Raw genomic sequence first — 15,769 nt, 5'->3', positions numbered from 1 at the left:
CTCTTTATTGCTGCAAATTCCTGGTTTCTTGTCATGAAATCTTATAGTTTTTACCGATATATGCACAGTTGATTTGTTTCATTCTTAGGAGTCTGCAGAAGATTCATTTCATTTATATAGATTGTTTTATTGGTTTGAGATGTGACCACTCTTTAGTACAGTATATATTCTTTTCCTTCTTCATGTATGTTTTCTTGATAACATTAATTATTTCAACTATGTAATTTACCAAATCTAGTTTATTGGTCGGATGTCTCATAATTTTCAACTTCCAAAAGTAAAAAATAAAGGGAAAATACAGGGAAAGAGAGGCACATTAAAAAAACACCATCAAAATAATTATTTATTGAATTGATACAGTTAGCCAATTATTAGCAATATACACTCTTTCGTTGACTTTGTATGCCGTGTAGGGAAAATTCACGGCCTATATCATGCATATAGAAAATGCGGTTGATATGCATCTTTGTTCTACGTGGCACGTTCAGTAAATATCAAGGTATGGTTTTATTCTTTAAAGTGAATGGCGTGACCGACAAAACGGCAAAACTGCCCAAATATTGCAGAATCTTTAATTCCCAAGATAGTGTCATCAGCTTATTATTTCTCACAATAGGGTGATTGTTATAGGAAACATGCAAAGCTCGGCGTCTTCAGCTTTGATGGAGCTCTCGGCGTCTTCAGCAGATGTGCATTTGGAGCTCTCGACGTCTTTGTGTCTTCAACGTGGGGACTAGCTTTGTTATGTTTGGTAGCAGGAAGTTTGCAGCAAAATAAGGAATTCATGAGAAGAATAATGCACGTGGGGACCAGCTTTGTTATGTTTGGTAGCATGATGTTTGCAGGAAAATAAGGAAATCATGGGAAGAATAATGCACGTGGGGACGGGAATAAGATGTAAAACAAACCAAATTTTGATAAAAGTGAATCAATAATTGATTATAAGGGCATAAAATAATACTTATCTGATTTAAAACAAATCAAAAGCAAAAAAATATGATTGAAAACAAAGCAAAAGTAAAATAAAGGGTATTGAATTGCATGCATAAATTACGTTTACAAAAGGAAATTAATAATGCATGAGTACGGATCAAAAGCAATTATCAATCAATGGAGACATTGTGAAGCAACAATGCATCGAATATGATATATAAAATGGAGGATAACTGAGTTCAGGGAGAAGTTAGAAAAGAAGAGAAGAGAAGCTTGCATGTTCGAGAGTTATTTTGGGAAAAAAAAGAGAAAAAAGTTCAAATAAAGGAAGAAATAAATCGAATATTTGGTAAGTTTTATGTAATTTTTATAATTGTTACATGATTATAATTTTAAATAGAAATTAATTAGATTGATTTTTTTTATTTTAAAGAATGAACTATATTTTAGATTTTGTTATTGAGTAATATAAAATATGAGACTAGTTATTATGATGTAATAGAATTAACAAATTTTAAAGAATATTTTAACAAATTTGCAAGAATTTATAAATTTAGGGATTAAATTACAAAGTTTGAAAATGTTGAGAACCAAATAGTAATTAGGGATCATTTTATATTTGATGTTTATTTTTTTTATTAAAGCAGATAACATGCAATTGATTATTTGAATAAAACAATGTAATAATTGAGTGTAATATTTAATTTTTTTTGTCTAAATTTGTTGAAATATGACAGAAAAAATGTTCTTTTGAGGCTAGATGGTCGACACATTTCGAGTCATTTGGGAGAACTGGTAATATGATCGACTTATTTTTTTATTTGAGAACGGTGTATTAATTCTAATTACATTGATTAACAAATTGCAGGATGACGAACAACGAGTCCTTCGTCCTCGACTTATCAACTGTGAGATGCCAGATCAACGTATTGTTGATAATTTGAAAATAGTGGGTTTTTATGATGTTGCTTTTGTAAGAGAATTTCGGTTGATCCCCGTTTTGATAAGTGCATTAATTGAAAGGTGGAGACCAGAAACTCATACTTTTTATCTTCCATGTGGTGATGTACGATCACTTTGGAGGATGTGGCTTTACAACCAGGGGTTCCTACAAATGGAATGGCAGTGGTAGGAAATACCGATCTTGACGTGTTTGCAATATGTGAGCGTTACCTTGGGAAGGTACCAGACAAAGATATAGCAAAAGGGTCACGGCTGAGATTATCCTGGTTGGCAAATGAGTTTAAGCTAGATCCACAATGTAGTGAGCAAGACATTATATATGCAACTCGAGCATATATATTACGTTTGATCGGCGGAATCTTGATGCCAGATAAATCCAGTAATCTTGTCCATATACAATATCTTCCATTTTTGGAGAACTTCTTTATGACCCGTCAGTATAGCTGGGGATCAGCAATATTGGCATTCTTGTATCGCGAGATGTGCAAGGCGTCATTACTCGTTAATGATGCGTATACGACTGAAATCGGTGGATGCACGATGTTATTACAATCGTGGGCGTGGTACAGAATTCCATGGTTAACACCGATTAGCCGAACTGCAGTTGACTTTCCTCTTGCCGGAAGGTAATTTTATTGATTTAAAATATTTTATTTTAAATTAAATAAAGAATATTTTGTAAATGAAAAATAATTACAAAATTTTATTTTGATTGGTATACAGATGGAGGCATAAAATAGAAAGAACGAGGTTGGTACATAATAACGTGAAAGAGTTTAGGTTTAAGATTGACATCAAATGCAAAGTTGAGGTATATATAAAATTAATAAGCGAATTTATTTTTTATTATGTTTATATTATAATATTTTTATTTATTTATTTTGTTGATTTTTATAATTATTTAATTAAATAATAACTATATAATTTTATTTTATAGTTTATTTGGAGGCCGTACAATGATCAAGAAATTATGTCGTGCGTACCGCAACATGTCTGAGAGGGTTGTCAATATTGGTGTGCTGTTACACCATTGATCCATTTCATGTTTGTGGAGTTCCAATTTGCCGATATAGTATTGAGGTAATTCGGCTTCCACCAACCTATTCCAGTCATTCCAGAGAATCATGATGCTCTCCATCGATTAGATGAGCGGGGTAGGGTCGGTGAGGATTGGTCGGTGAGGCATGTCAACCATATCAATCATTGGAACAACAAGGGTTCATACTTGCCAACGCTCACTCTCATACAAGCGGATGACTTTGACTTCAAGAGTTCGGATTATCTTAATTATTTTTGGGAACATGGAAAGTCGTTCTTGACAACGATCAGAGAAAGACGACAATTTATAGAGTATACAAAAAAATTTGGTAAACCCGAGAAACCAAGAAGTCATTGGAGTGGGAGTTCTTCTCACCGTGTAGCAGAACAAGAGGCAATGGATAATATCCCACAAGAATCTTTTGATCACACAATATCATTTAGTCAAGTGGTTGGTGATTCTGGTGTTACGCCCTATACTCCTCAGATGGGAGAGCATAGTGTTGGTGGGCATATATTTACAACACCGGAACCTATGCCCTCTATGAATGAACATGCTGGTTATGATGAACAAACTCCTGAATAAGCGCAACGATCACAAAGAAACCGACGTGCGTCTCGACATTATTACACAACAACACCCCGACACCGTCAAGAGTTGTAATCCTTATTTAAATTATTTGTATCAAATTTAAGTAATTGAATCGAATATCATTACTATTATTAAATTATTAAACTTTAATCATTAAAGTTAAATAATTATTAATAAATCATTAAAGTTTAATTATTAAAGTGAATTAATTATTATTAAATCATTAAAGTTAAATAATTATTAATAAATCATTAAAGTTAAATTATTAAAGTGAAGTAATTATTATTAAATCATTAAAATTAAATCATTAAAGTTAAGTAATTATTATTAAAGTATTTAATTTAAATCATTAAAGTTAAATAATTATTATTAAAGTATTTAATTTAAATCATTAAAGTTAAATAATTATTATGAAATCATTAAAGTTAAATAATTATTATAAAATCATTAAATTTAAATGATTAAATTTAAATAATTATTATTAAATATATACTCGAGTAATTAAATCGAATATAATATACAAATTTATAAAATAATAAGATTACTGCTGAGGTCTGTACTGTGGAAGGTTTGGACAATTTCTTTTTGAATGACCTTCAGCTCTACATAATCCACATCTCTTCGGTTGGCCTTTCTCTCTAATATGGATATACATGCTGATATGAATACGAGTAGATTATAGTCGACCCTTCAGACTTCTACGAAGTAAGTAGTGGATTTGGCAACCATTCATCATTATCTCGATTATCCCAATAAGATTCATTTGGGATCGATATGAACTCATGGTTGTATATATTTAATATCTTCTGTAGGTGAAAACACTCATCAACATAAGTGTATGAATTGATTCCAGTATGCATACATGCAGCGACTGCATGAGCACACGGATATCTCCACGCCTGAAAGCGGCCACAATCACACCATCTTTGTCGTAAATTAACAGTAAATGATTCTCTATCTGCTACTTCGTTGCGACGTATGCATGCGATGACAACAAAAGTATGTCCAATTCGATCAAAGTCATGAACATACATTGAGGTTGCCGTACGCTCATTTTCTTACATTGCTTCTACCACCATCGGAGCCCAGATTTTACCGCGATTTATCAGACACTCGATCTCTTTGCCTTTATCAGACCAAACTTTAGCCAACCTAAAGTATGTCTCTTTCACCACACTCGCTATTGGGAGATGGCGTGTACCTTTTAGTACTGAATTAATGGCCTCAACAAGTTTTGTAGTCATGTGTCCGTATCTCCGACCACCATCGTATGATTGTGACCACTTCTCCCGCTCGATTTTCGATACCAGTTCCAAAAGCGCTCATCAATGGCCTTCAAATCCTCTAATATCTTGTCAAAATTTGGTTGTCGTAGTTCATATCCTGTTTCAAAATAGATATTGTGTTAAAGTAAACTTATAAAAAACACATAAATTGGTACAAATGCTTAAAATAAAACTTACCCATATTGTCTATCTCCCTACAAATTCGGCCGTTATGAAACTTCTCAATACAATTTTTACCAATATGACGGATACAATATGCGGGATATGCATGCGGAGGTGTCCAACGACTTCCCGATCGTTCAATTGCTGCCAAAATGCCTGATCCTCGATCGAATATCAAGGAAACTCCTTCTTCTCGGACGACATACTTACGTAGATTAGTCAGAAAAAAGTCCCAAGCCTTTGTTGTCTCTCCTTCAACGATAGCGAATGCAATTGGGAATATATTTCGTTGACCATCTTGCGCAACTGCTATCAATAATATATGTTTGTATTGACCGTATAACCACGTACCATCTACTTGGACCATACGTTTGCAAAATGGAAAACCTTCTATGCATGACTTGAATGCCCAAAAGAGTCTATGGAATATTTTCTTCCCATGAACAAGTTGACCTTCTCGGTTATATGCATGCATGGTCTGAGATTTCACTATAGTTCCAGGAATGAAATGTTTCATAGCTCGTAACAAATCAGGTAACTCATTGTATGATATCCAATCACCATATTAACTCCTTGCCTTCTCCTTCGCATGCCAAACGGGTTTGTATTTTACATTGTATCCGAACTGGTCTCGAATAGATGCAACCAACACCGAACAAGAGATCCTTGGATTTTGTGATGTCCCAAGCATCTTGCCTCTGTATTTTCGACACTCTAATCAGCCACTTACACTCAGGCCCATATTTAAAACACTTCGCGTACAAAGTTTTCTGGTTGGACTCTACAACCTTGAAATCTACATGGCCTATTATGCAATACTCTTTAATCGCTATTGTAGCTTCTTTTTTTCCTCTGTATTGGTTCCCAACTGATAATTCACCAGAGTTATCGGACGATTCACTCATGTAGCCTGAAGTTAAATGTGGCATCTCCGGGAATTCAGGTGCCCTCATTGCTTCATAATCAATCTCCTGCATGTGAGGGGTAAGTTGATACGACGAATATTCAACAATATTGATATCAACTTCATCACCATCGAACACGGCATCATCCTCAGCCAAAGGAGGTTCCTCATTTTCCTCATATTCACTGGAATCTTCAAGTATTTATTCCCAGCGGTTTTAAGCGTCATACTCTGCGGCTCCAGATACTCCACCTACTTCATTTTCACTTTCCAACATCGCCACAAAACTGCTGAAATGACTCTCAAAACCCATTTGAGATGAAGTTCCAACCGCATTTCTTGATGACCCAGGCACATTAGATATATTACACAACTCAACAAATAACTCAATAATTGGAATATTTGTTGAGTCATGTAATTCAACCATACTTATAATATCATCATCGTCTTCAAGTGGTACTGCAGCATACCTGACCGGATTGGGACATACCTTATAATCAATTATTGATTCACTTTATCAAAGTTTGGTTTGTTTTACATCTCATTCCCGTCCCCACGTGCATTATTCTTCCAATGATTTCCTTATTTTCCTGCAAACATCATGCTACCAAACATAACAAAACTGGTCCCCACGTGCATTATTCTTCCCATGAATTCCTTATTTTGCTGCAAACTTCCTGCTACCAAACATAACAAAGCTGGTCCCCACGTTGAAGACACAAAGACGCCGAGAGCTCCAAATGCACATCTGCTGAAGACGTCGAGATATCCAAGTTGAAGATGCCGAGAGCTCCATCAAAGCTGAAGACGCCGAGCTTTGCATGTTTTCTATAGCAATCATCCTATTGGGGGAAATAATAAGCTGATGACACTATCTTGGGAATTAAAGATTCCCATATGCAAGGGCAGTTTTGCCCCGACAAAACGTGTCTTTTATAAGTATCAATAAAGTGCGTTTTACATGGGAGCTAGGGATTACTCACCTAGAAGTTGAACTTGACAGCATGGAAGCTGTTCGTATTGTATACTGATGAAGCCGAAAGCTGGAAGGGGAGAGCCCTCAGTTGCGCTCCACATCCGTGAGATCCTGAAGAAAGAATGGACAGTAAGATTTCTCCGCACCCGAAGAGAAGGAGAATGGACAGTAAGATTTCTCCGCACCCGAAGAGAAGGCAACCAAATCGCAGATAAACTGGCCAAACTAGCAATCCCTATGGACGTGAGGTCCACTGCCTCGCTACGCCACCAACAGAGATAGCAAGGATGCTTCAGGAAGAGGAAGACTTGGCTTAACAGAATCCTCGTAGCTTGTCATTTAGTCACCCATAAAAAATAAAGTGCGTTTTAAAGCACGTGCTTTTGCCATTTGTTTTGGATTAAAACTTGAATCGAATTTCAAACTTAAATCATTAACTGTTAAACGCAAAAGCGCTGTATTTTTCATTTTAGTATTGCATGATTATTTTGCATATTATAAAGTGTATGTAGATGGGAAATAAAATTTCTACGATTATTTATCGATCAGATTCGTGATAAATCGTTTTTGAATCAATAAATTTTATTAACAACTCGTTTAAGAAGTAACTAAAACTGGTCAAGTTAATATATGAGATTTGAAGATAAGTTCAATTAATAATGACGAAAGAGAATGAAGCGAAGGTGACAATGAGCTTACATTATCATGTAACGATTTGAGAAGTCACTAAATGTTATTAGTGATACGAGTATAAGATATATATATATATATATATATATATATATATATTAAAATCGATAAAAATACAAAATATTATTATTTTATTTTTTCTAGTTTGACACTAAATATTATTACTATTCAAGTAGTCACACATAAGGATTTTCGGGTTAGTCGACGGTTATCTCATACAACCTCACACAATTATCAGCTCCGCATGAAGCAAGCTGGAGGCTTCTGCAATTTTCATTCTTCTCACGGTTCTTCCACGCCAAACGGTTAACTGCAGAAACATGGCACATGAAAGGATCGAGCCGGATGATCAGAGCAGCGGTCACACTTGGCGTTGAAATGCTGTCATCGCCTCTTTCGACATGAAGGCTCCAAATTTGAAGGAGTCCAGTTTCCATTCCGACTGCAAGAATACCGTGATTTCTTTGTCGGTCGAGACCAACCCAAGACAGGGCATTGACGCTGCTGTTGAACGGCGGTAAAGTCAGAAGCTGTTGAACTGTAGATGCTTTCTCCACCCCCCAAATCTTCACCGTCTTGTCCCTAGAACCCGTTGCGAATTCATGACCAAAAGGGTTCCACGAACATGTCCATATTATTCTTTTATGTGCCTCCCTCCTCTCCATAAGGTTGTAATCAACTTCATCCATGCCTACAGATAAAAAAAACTGACAGTCATATATAATCGACATTCAATTAATGTGAGTAAACAGTATTAGAACACAATTAGAAGATATCAGGGTACCTCCTCTATTGATTTTGAAAACAGAGAATTGGCGATCCCGCGAGACTGCCAAAAGAAGGCTGTCATCGTGAGAAAATTCCATCTGCGTCACTGTTAAGCTGTGAGACTGCAAACGACCGACAGCTTTCCATGAACCCACTTGCCATAACCATATATCGGCAACTGTTGCAGACTGGGCCTGCAAACGAAGTACACTATAAGAAACAATCGGAGGACTTCTGTATGATGGCTGATCACTTCAGCACTGCTAAACCAATGTCAGTCACATTGCGAACTCACATGACTTGTATGGTTTCATGATCAATGTGAAGAAAGACAACCCACCTTACCAAACCAATCGGAATTAAATTTCAAGTAAGCCAAGTGATAAGAAAGGCGCGTACCTTACACGATGAAGCAACGAGTTTTCCCTCATGATCACAGCATAAAGAAAAAAGCTCATTTCCATGACCATAGAGTTTATGTGATTCTGGCCACAATGTATGCCATGCAAGTTGATCCTCAATAGGAGGTTCAGTTAAAGCAACTGGAACAGCATCAGGAACCGATTCAAGAGTGTCAAGACCGTCATTTCCGGGATTATCATGGACCTCATGGGTTGCTGCAAGGAAAAAATTTCCTGTCAAATAATTTCCTTACAAATATAGAGGTAAGAAAGTTTCAGCCTCGAATGGAAACACAAAAAAAAAACGATAAGACCTGAGCACACAGTAACGCGATGAAAAGATGGGGTGTATCCCTAAGGATCTCGATGTTAGTTATTTACAAAACTAACCATTTACATAAATAGGCTTCTGTGATAGACCAAGAGCAGACATATTGGCACCCAAGACATGAACATCTGCTTGGAAGTCTTCGGGAAAACTTGACTGTTCTGAAGTAGCATGATGCAATGTCTTCAAGAAAGATAAAGGGGCTTCAAATACTCTGCCAACTTTCTCGTCTGCTCCACTAACAAAACGATGGTTCCCTTTCCCTTGAATGATAGTTGCACAATTAATATCATGCCCATGAACTTGAGGCCGAGCAATTTCATGCCAGGAGTCCTCATTAGACTGAGGATCTTGATTGTGCCATGGAGAAAAAATACGAGTTGTCTGAAACAAGAGATTCAAGCATCAACACTGCTGTTTAATTTCACAAAAGTTTTAAGGAATGCACATTAATTCTACTGCTATCTCAACCTCTCGCCTACATCTTTAACAAGGATGACATCTTACCTGATCATGACTTACTGACAGTATGTATTCACCACACCTTGCCCAACAGATATCCGTCACTACTGCAAAATGCCCAGAAGGTACTTTCTGTGGTTGCCAATTATCTGAGCTAACACCGACATTTTTCCACTTATGGAATTCACCACCAAATCCATGCGCCAAGATAGAACCTGCATCAGGGCTCCAATGGCCACCGTAAAAGCCTAAAGCACAATGGCTTAATTCCCCAACAGTGACAACATTCATCCAAATACCAGTTTTCCTCTCCGGTTGCCAGATCATCATTGTCTTATCCATCGATGCAGACAAGATGCTTTGGGGTTGATAGAAGCCAACCGCTTCTTCAGCAACCGCTGAAGGTGGTTGCCATTGTACCGAATATACCCAATCCTCATGTCCAATCAGAAGAGATTCCAAAGATATTTGGTAAGAGAATGAGCTGGCTACGAAAACAGGACCTTCAATATAAGATGCCAGGCTTATTTCGCCTCTTTTATGTGTACCCTCTGCGTCAGCTAGAGAACCTCGGAGAGTCAACTTCCATATGCGTATACCTTTGTCCTGAGATGAACTTACAAGTAGAATACTTTCGCTTTCACCACTAAATATAGGTAACGAGAAATCTAAACTCCTGATCCAATCTGTATGCCCTTTTACTTCACAAGCACGAACAAACTGCACATGCAAATTTAAAAATAAAAAGGATATTTTTATTTATTGGCCACAAAGAAATATTCAAGGGGGACCAGAAAACCCATGGTTGAAAAATATGGGGGATTATTGAGTATGCTGATTCATTTTAGAACGCATGGCCTTAGATAAAGAGAACCGAGAGAAATGATTATCTGTTGAATGTCAACCAATTTCGAATAAAAATATATATTGAGTTGATATCAATAGGAAATAAAGTATACATGAAAACAAACGGAAAAAAAATAAGAAGACGGTACCTTTCCAGTCCTCTTCCCACAATAAAGGTATATCTTGTTATCCAATCCCCCCATTGCCAGGGCTATAAGCCCTTCATTTCCGGGCAATTGTGCAAGTGAAAGTGTCACCATAGGTCTTGAGCCAACAATAAGAGTTTCCAGACATGTAATTTTACATTCACCTAGAGGAAATACAATCAAGGTTTCAACCGAATAACGTCACATTAACACATCTGTCTAAAACAAGATCTAAAGAAGATTACAAGTGATAACTAGCAATTTAGATGCAGAGGCAGAACCATAGTACTAAATTGCGGTTGCAGTCGCAGTGACCTTGAAAATCATTATGAAGTGGCCGTTAGACTGCATTGTGGCCGCAATTTAGTACTATGGGCAGCACATAACTATTTTTACAATTGTGGCAAGTCATAGAACAGTGGAAAGCAAAATATTTTACACTAACAATAGCTGCAAATGCAAAATGGTTAAACTAAGTTTCTTCAAACATTTGACTCACCCCCAGAAGTAGTTGGAAGCACAAAATCCCATACGCAAACAGTGCCATCAGAAGAAGAAGAAGCAAATATCGCATCGCTTTGAGAAACCATAAACGCAGCAATGCATGTTACGCCCTTCCTATGCGATTGCGGCAATTGCAAAACATGCCTCCACTGTAAAAAAAAATGGGTAAAGTAGGAAGAATCAACATAAAACAATCTTAACTATAAGATCCAATAAAAACTAACATGCCAAATGCTTTCAAATAATAGTTCCCATATAATCAATCTTAACAAGAGATTTGCAGAGTGAATACCTTAGTGTCAGCAACAGAAAGTTCCCATAGAATCATAGTACCATCAGCATCACCGGACAATAGATAATGCCGCTCTAAGTGTTTCGCTGGAAATAAACAACAGAAAAGAGTTCATTACCATACCAATAAATGGTTCAAATCCTCCCAAAGGCATTACAAAACACTGGAACTTTTTAACAACACTTTAGAATCAAAACAAACTTAACTCAGAAGAACTGTAAACCAAAATGAACAAATTACAAAACCCAAATTTGTTTTTCCTTCGCCTCATCATTCATAAAAAAACCAAGCAAAAACATGTTCCAATTTGATAAATTTATATATCCTTTTGCAAATAAAACAATAGAATCAAAACTGCACCTTTGAATGCAAACTTGTTACTTGGAAGCCAATGGGTGCAGTTCACAACTGCCTTATGACCCGGAAGTGTTGTCAAAATCTGAGCAGACTGCAATACATATACAAAGACAAGTAAGAAGAAGCTTTTGATCAAATAACACATGGATGGCCAGAAGAAGATAAAGGAGGAACCTTGGGACAGAAAATAGCGACAGCATTTTGGGAACCGAAAGAGACCAAATCAGAAGCACCCCACGAAACGTTGTTGACTATTCTGTTGCAACCTGCTGCTATGAACAAGTTTTTTGCTTCTGCTTTACTGACATTAACAGACATTTTTAGAAAACAAAAATGGGGTAAAAAAGAGAATGAAAAGGGAGGAAGAGAGAGAGGGCGGCAACTAAAACTGTTGAGTTCAGCTCTGCCCACTGCCCAGTATAGCTTTCTTTAGTTCGTATGGCAAAGGAGGTTCGGAAGGTTTTAGGGTTTTGGAAAGAGAAACTGAATTAAGGCGAGTTAACGTAATTTAACATTTGGGTAATTCGACACAAATATCCTTAAACTATTGCTTATATTTTCAAATAATCTATAAACATCTAAATTGCTTCAATCTAATCCTCACAATTTCAACATTTTATCTATTTTATCGTATGTATCATCAATCGCTAATTATTTGAAGTATAAATTTATTAAATATTTTTATTTTATATTAATTAAATATTTAAATAGTGTTATATATATTTAAATAATATTTTAATATATTTTTATTAGTATTATATTTATTATTTATAATGTCTTTAATATTATTTTTATACATGCTATCTAAATATCTAGCTCATGACGTAAATTTAATTAAGATAATATAAATTTGATTAAAATTTGAGCTTTATTTTTCATAAGAAGTTTGATTTGCAAGTTTATGATAATGAAAGCAATTATAAGTTACTCAGTTTAGTTCAATAATAAACATGTTAAAACTCAAAATTTTAGAATTACCTTACTTTAAATTATCCAATTACTAAAAAATAACATTGTTATTGAAAATTAAAATTATATAATATATACCATAATAAAAATAAATATAAGATACTTACTTATATAATTTTTTAATCATTGTTTAGTATATTGATTATATTAATAATATATTAAATTTAAATTTTATTTGTAAAATATAGATAATGTAACGAAAATAATTTTTATAAATTTTCATGTAAATGTTTTTAATTTAATATTATAAATTTTTAAGTTGTTAAATATTTTTATGTAAATATTTTATATTCTTCAAATTAAATACGGTAGTTTTACATCCTATCAAATAAATTAAATAAGATAATGTATCAATTAATGTTATATTATGAAAATCTTATTCCTTAAGATAATATTATATTTTGTGAATCAAATGAACCATTAACTTGACACCTTTAACACCAAGTTATTGGATAGATTATCCAAAGAAAATGTTGTAAGCACATGATTTCATCAGATATTTTAATTGGAATCTAGGGTTTGTTGGATCTTCAAGTGGAATGATTATTAAAGGGTCATGGTAAACTTGAACCGGTAAAATTTGTAACTCGATATTTTATATGCGAAACAACGCTAATTTCAGTTTTGTGATTAATTAATTAAAGTTATTATTACGTCAATCAAAATTACTTGAAATAAAAAAATATTAAAATTATGATTAATTACCCTCAATTTATAACTTTTGAAGTTAATAAGAATTAAAGTGCTCATAATTTTCTAAGAAGTTTCAATTTTTTCACTTAAAATTAAAAAAAAAAATCTTTTATAGATTTTGAAATTAATAAAATCCATAGACAGATGTCACGTTTTAAGATTATTTAAATGTACAAAAGAAAAAGATTAATTTCAGTCTATATTTAGACTCGTTGTTAAAAACAACGTAAGGTGGATAATGATAATAATTGCTGTTTGCTTTGTATTGTATCATCTCCACGACATCACTTTGAATATAAATCCAATCTGAGATTTAGGTTAACCTAAATTAACGCAAACACTAATTAACAACATCATTCATTAAACACCAAACAAAAACGTCTATTAAATATCGCAACATCTTGTATTAGATTTTGCATGTGCAAATCCGCGGCGCTTACATCCTCTACCCTTTTCACCTATTGATTTCGGAACAAAACTAAACAAATAAATCTGCGACAGATCGAGCAAACCATAATCTTCATCGCTGCTTGCACATTATCTTGGTTATGGAGTCTGTGGCTTCCGATATCTCGATGATTCTTCCAAGGGTTCTCATCGTCTCTCGACGAACTGTTCGGAAGAATAAGTTTGTGGATTTTGTAGGTTCGTTCCATTCCTTTGTCTTTTGATTGATTTCAATGAATGCATTTTCGATTTTACTTTTGAATCCCCTGCATGCATGCATACAAATAAATGTTAAGTTATGGCTGGAATTCTTACATGTATTTGTTCAGAATTTTTCTTAGTCAATTAACGTGTGTGTATATATATATATATATATATATATATGAACATGAATGTTGCAAGATACTTACAAAAGCTTCATCCTCCTTGCGCAGGAGAATATCATCTAGATCTCATTGTACGCTATGGAGCAGTGCCTGTGATTGTCCCTCGAGTCACCGGAGTCCACATGCTGCTTCAAAGCTTCGAGCCTATCCATGGTGTTCTTCTTTGTGAAGGAGAGGATATTGATCCGTCCCTTTATGATTCCGAATTGTCGGGCTTTTCGGTAGAGGAACTCAACGAGATTAAACTACTTCATGCAAGTGATACTTCGATTGACAAAGAGAAAGATTCGATCGAGTTAAGGCTTGCTAAGTTGTGTCTTGAAAGGAACATACCCTATTTGGGCATATGTAGAGGATCACAAGTCCTTAATGTCGCGAGCGGAGGCACTTTGTATCAAGATATAGGTAAAGAACTGTCGAAGAAAAACTCGGGGGAGCGGAAAGTTGTTCATATGGACTACAATAATTATGACGGTCATCGGCATCCAGTGAAGGTAGTGAAAGACACCCCTTTGCACCGATGGTTTGAAGATTGTTTGGATGAAAGCGAGATGGAAATCAAGGTGAACAGTTATCACCACCAAGGTGTAAAGAAACTTGCTCCTCGTTTTGTGCCAATGGCTTTTGCACCAGATGGTTTGGTGGAAGGGTTTTATGATCGTGAAGGATACAACCCTGACGAGGGTAAATTCACCATGGGGCTTCAGTTTCATCCCGAGCGAATGCGGCAACCGGATTCAGAAGCTTTCGATTATTCAGGATGTGCATCGGCGTATCAGGTACGGTACTCAGGCCGCTTATGTTTTGAGCAGAGGATTACATTATATATAAAAATCCATGATTGTTGTTATATAAATGCAGGAGTTTGTGAAGGCAGTGATTGCTTATAAGAAGAAACTCGGCAGCTCAGTTTCCATGCCGAAAACTCTCCAGTTGAACCAGGAGATAGAGAAGAAACGAAAGAAAATCATTAAAAGCTTCTCGATAGCAAGATGCATGTATGGTTCAGGAAACACATTTGTTTCCCGATACAAACCCGATCTGCAAGTCGGAGCCAATTTCCTGGAGGTTAGCAAATCAAAACTAATTTAATGTTTCAGATTTGAATCCCATGCATCCTGAAAATGGCCTATAACATTGATTGATGTTAATGTAGGAAAACACTGCATTGAGTTTACAGCAAGAGAAGAGGCTGAAGCAAATGGGAGCAACAGTGAGGAATGGTTCAATGTACAAGAAAATGTTGAATATGAATGAGGAAAGGCAGAAGCTTGCAAGGACTGTGATGGAGAAGATGACAATCGAGCAACTAGCCGAATTGGATGCATTCTACAAGATCATGTCGAAGATATGTTTTGAGGCATTGGACTCGAAGCTCAAAATCCGCGCCCTATAGTATATTTACCATGCTTGACTTCTATATTTTTACCAGATACAAATATTTCAGAAACAAAATACTTTTATATAAGAAATAACATGCAAATGATAATGACTCAGTGGCAATGGCAGATCATATCTTCATGCTATAGATTACATTTCCATAAAAATGTAGAACCAAAGCTAATCATTGCCAAGGAACTGGAAACACCGAACGATATCCGTTCATTAAAAACCGATCCTCTCCAA

The 15,769-nt window shown here is 35.4% G+C and overlaps 2 protein-coding genes across 2 annotated transcripts; one reads left to right on the top strand and one right to left on the bottom strand.

The window, feature by feature from the left end:
* Positions 1–7,713: 7,713 nt before the first annotated feature.
* LOC120134057 (elongator complex protein 2-like) lies at positions 7,714–12,105 on the bottom strand. The gene is made up of 10 exons (XM_039150537.1): positions 11,823–12,105; positions 11,652–11,739; positions 11,292–11,377; positions 10,995–11,148; positions 10,499–10,659; positions 9,549–10,223; positions 9,104–9,425; positions 8,712–8,929; positions 8,329–8,506; positions 7,714–8,235 (listed from the first exon to the last, which is right to left on the bottom strand). The coding sequence occupies exons 1-10, from the start codon at positions 11,964–11,966 to the stop codon at positions 7,742–7,744; spliced, it is 2,520 nt and encodes an 839-aa protein (XP_039006468.1). The 5' UTR covers positions 11,967–12,105; the 3' UTR covers positions 7,714–7,741.
* Positions 12,106–14,145: 2,040 nt separating this feature from the next.
* LOC120134271 (putative glutamine amidotransferase GAT1_2.1) lies at positions 14,146–15,539 on the top strand. Its single transcript, XM_039150729.1, has 3 exons — positions 14,146–14,922; positions 15,005–15,211; positions 15,300–15,539. Exons 1-3 carry the CDS (start codon positions 14,146–14,148, stop codon positions 15,537–15,539), a joined length of 1,224 nt encoding a protein of 407 aa, XP_039006660.1.
* Positions 15,540–15,769: the final 230 nt, after the last annotated feature.

Source organism: Hibiscus syriacus, unplaced genomic scaffold, assembly GCF_006381635.1.
Source record: "Hibiscus syriacus cultivar Baekdansim isolate YM2019G1 unplaced genomic scaffold, ASM638163v2 tig00110597_pilon, whole genome shotgun sequence".
Taxonomy (NCBI): Eukaryota; Viridiplantae; Streptophyta; class Magnoliopsida; order Malvales; family Malvaceae; genus Hibiscus; species Hibiscus syriacus.
This window is presented reverse-complemented; position numbering and strand designations above follow the sequence as displayed.

Bases quoted from the DNA above. Each gene is read 5' to 3' on its own strand.
- LOC120134057 (XM_039150537.1), bottom strand. From the start codon at position 11,966: ATGTCTGTTAATGTCAGTAAAGCAGAAGCAAAAAACTTGTTCATAGCA. The intron at 11,149-11,291 runs GTATTCACTCTG...TTTTTTTTACAG, and splicing joins TTTCTGTTGCTGACACTAAG to TGGAGGCATGTTTTGCAATT. The intron at 8,236-8,328 runs GTACCCTGATAT...TTTTATCTGTAG, and splicing joins TTTCAAAATCAATAGAGGAG to GCATGGATGAAGTTGATTAC.
- LOC120134271 (XM_039150729.1), top strand. From the start codon at position 14,146: ATGAATGTTGCAAGATACTTACAAAAGCTTCATCCTCCTTGCGCAGGA. The intron at 14,923-15,004 runs GTACGGTACTCA...ATATAAATGCAG, and splicing joins GATGTGCATCGGCGTATCAG to GAGTTTGTGAAGGCAGTGAT. The intron at 15,212-15,299 runs GTTAGCAAATCA...ATGTTAATGTAG, and splicing joins TCGGAGCCAATTTCCTGGAG to GAAAACACTGCATTGAGTTT.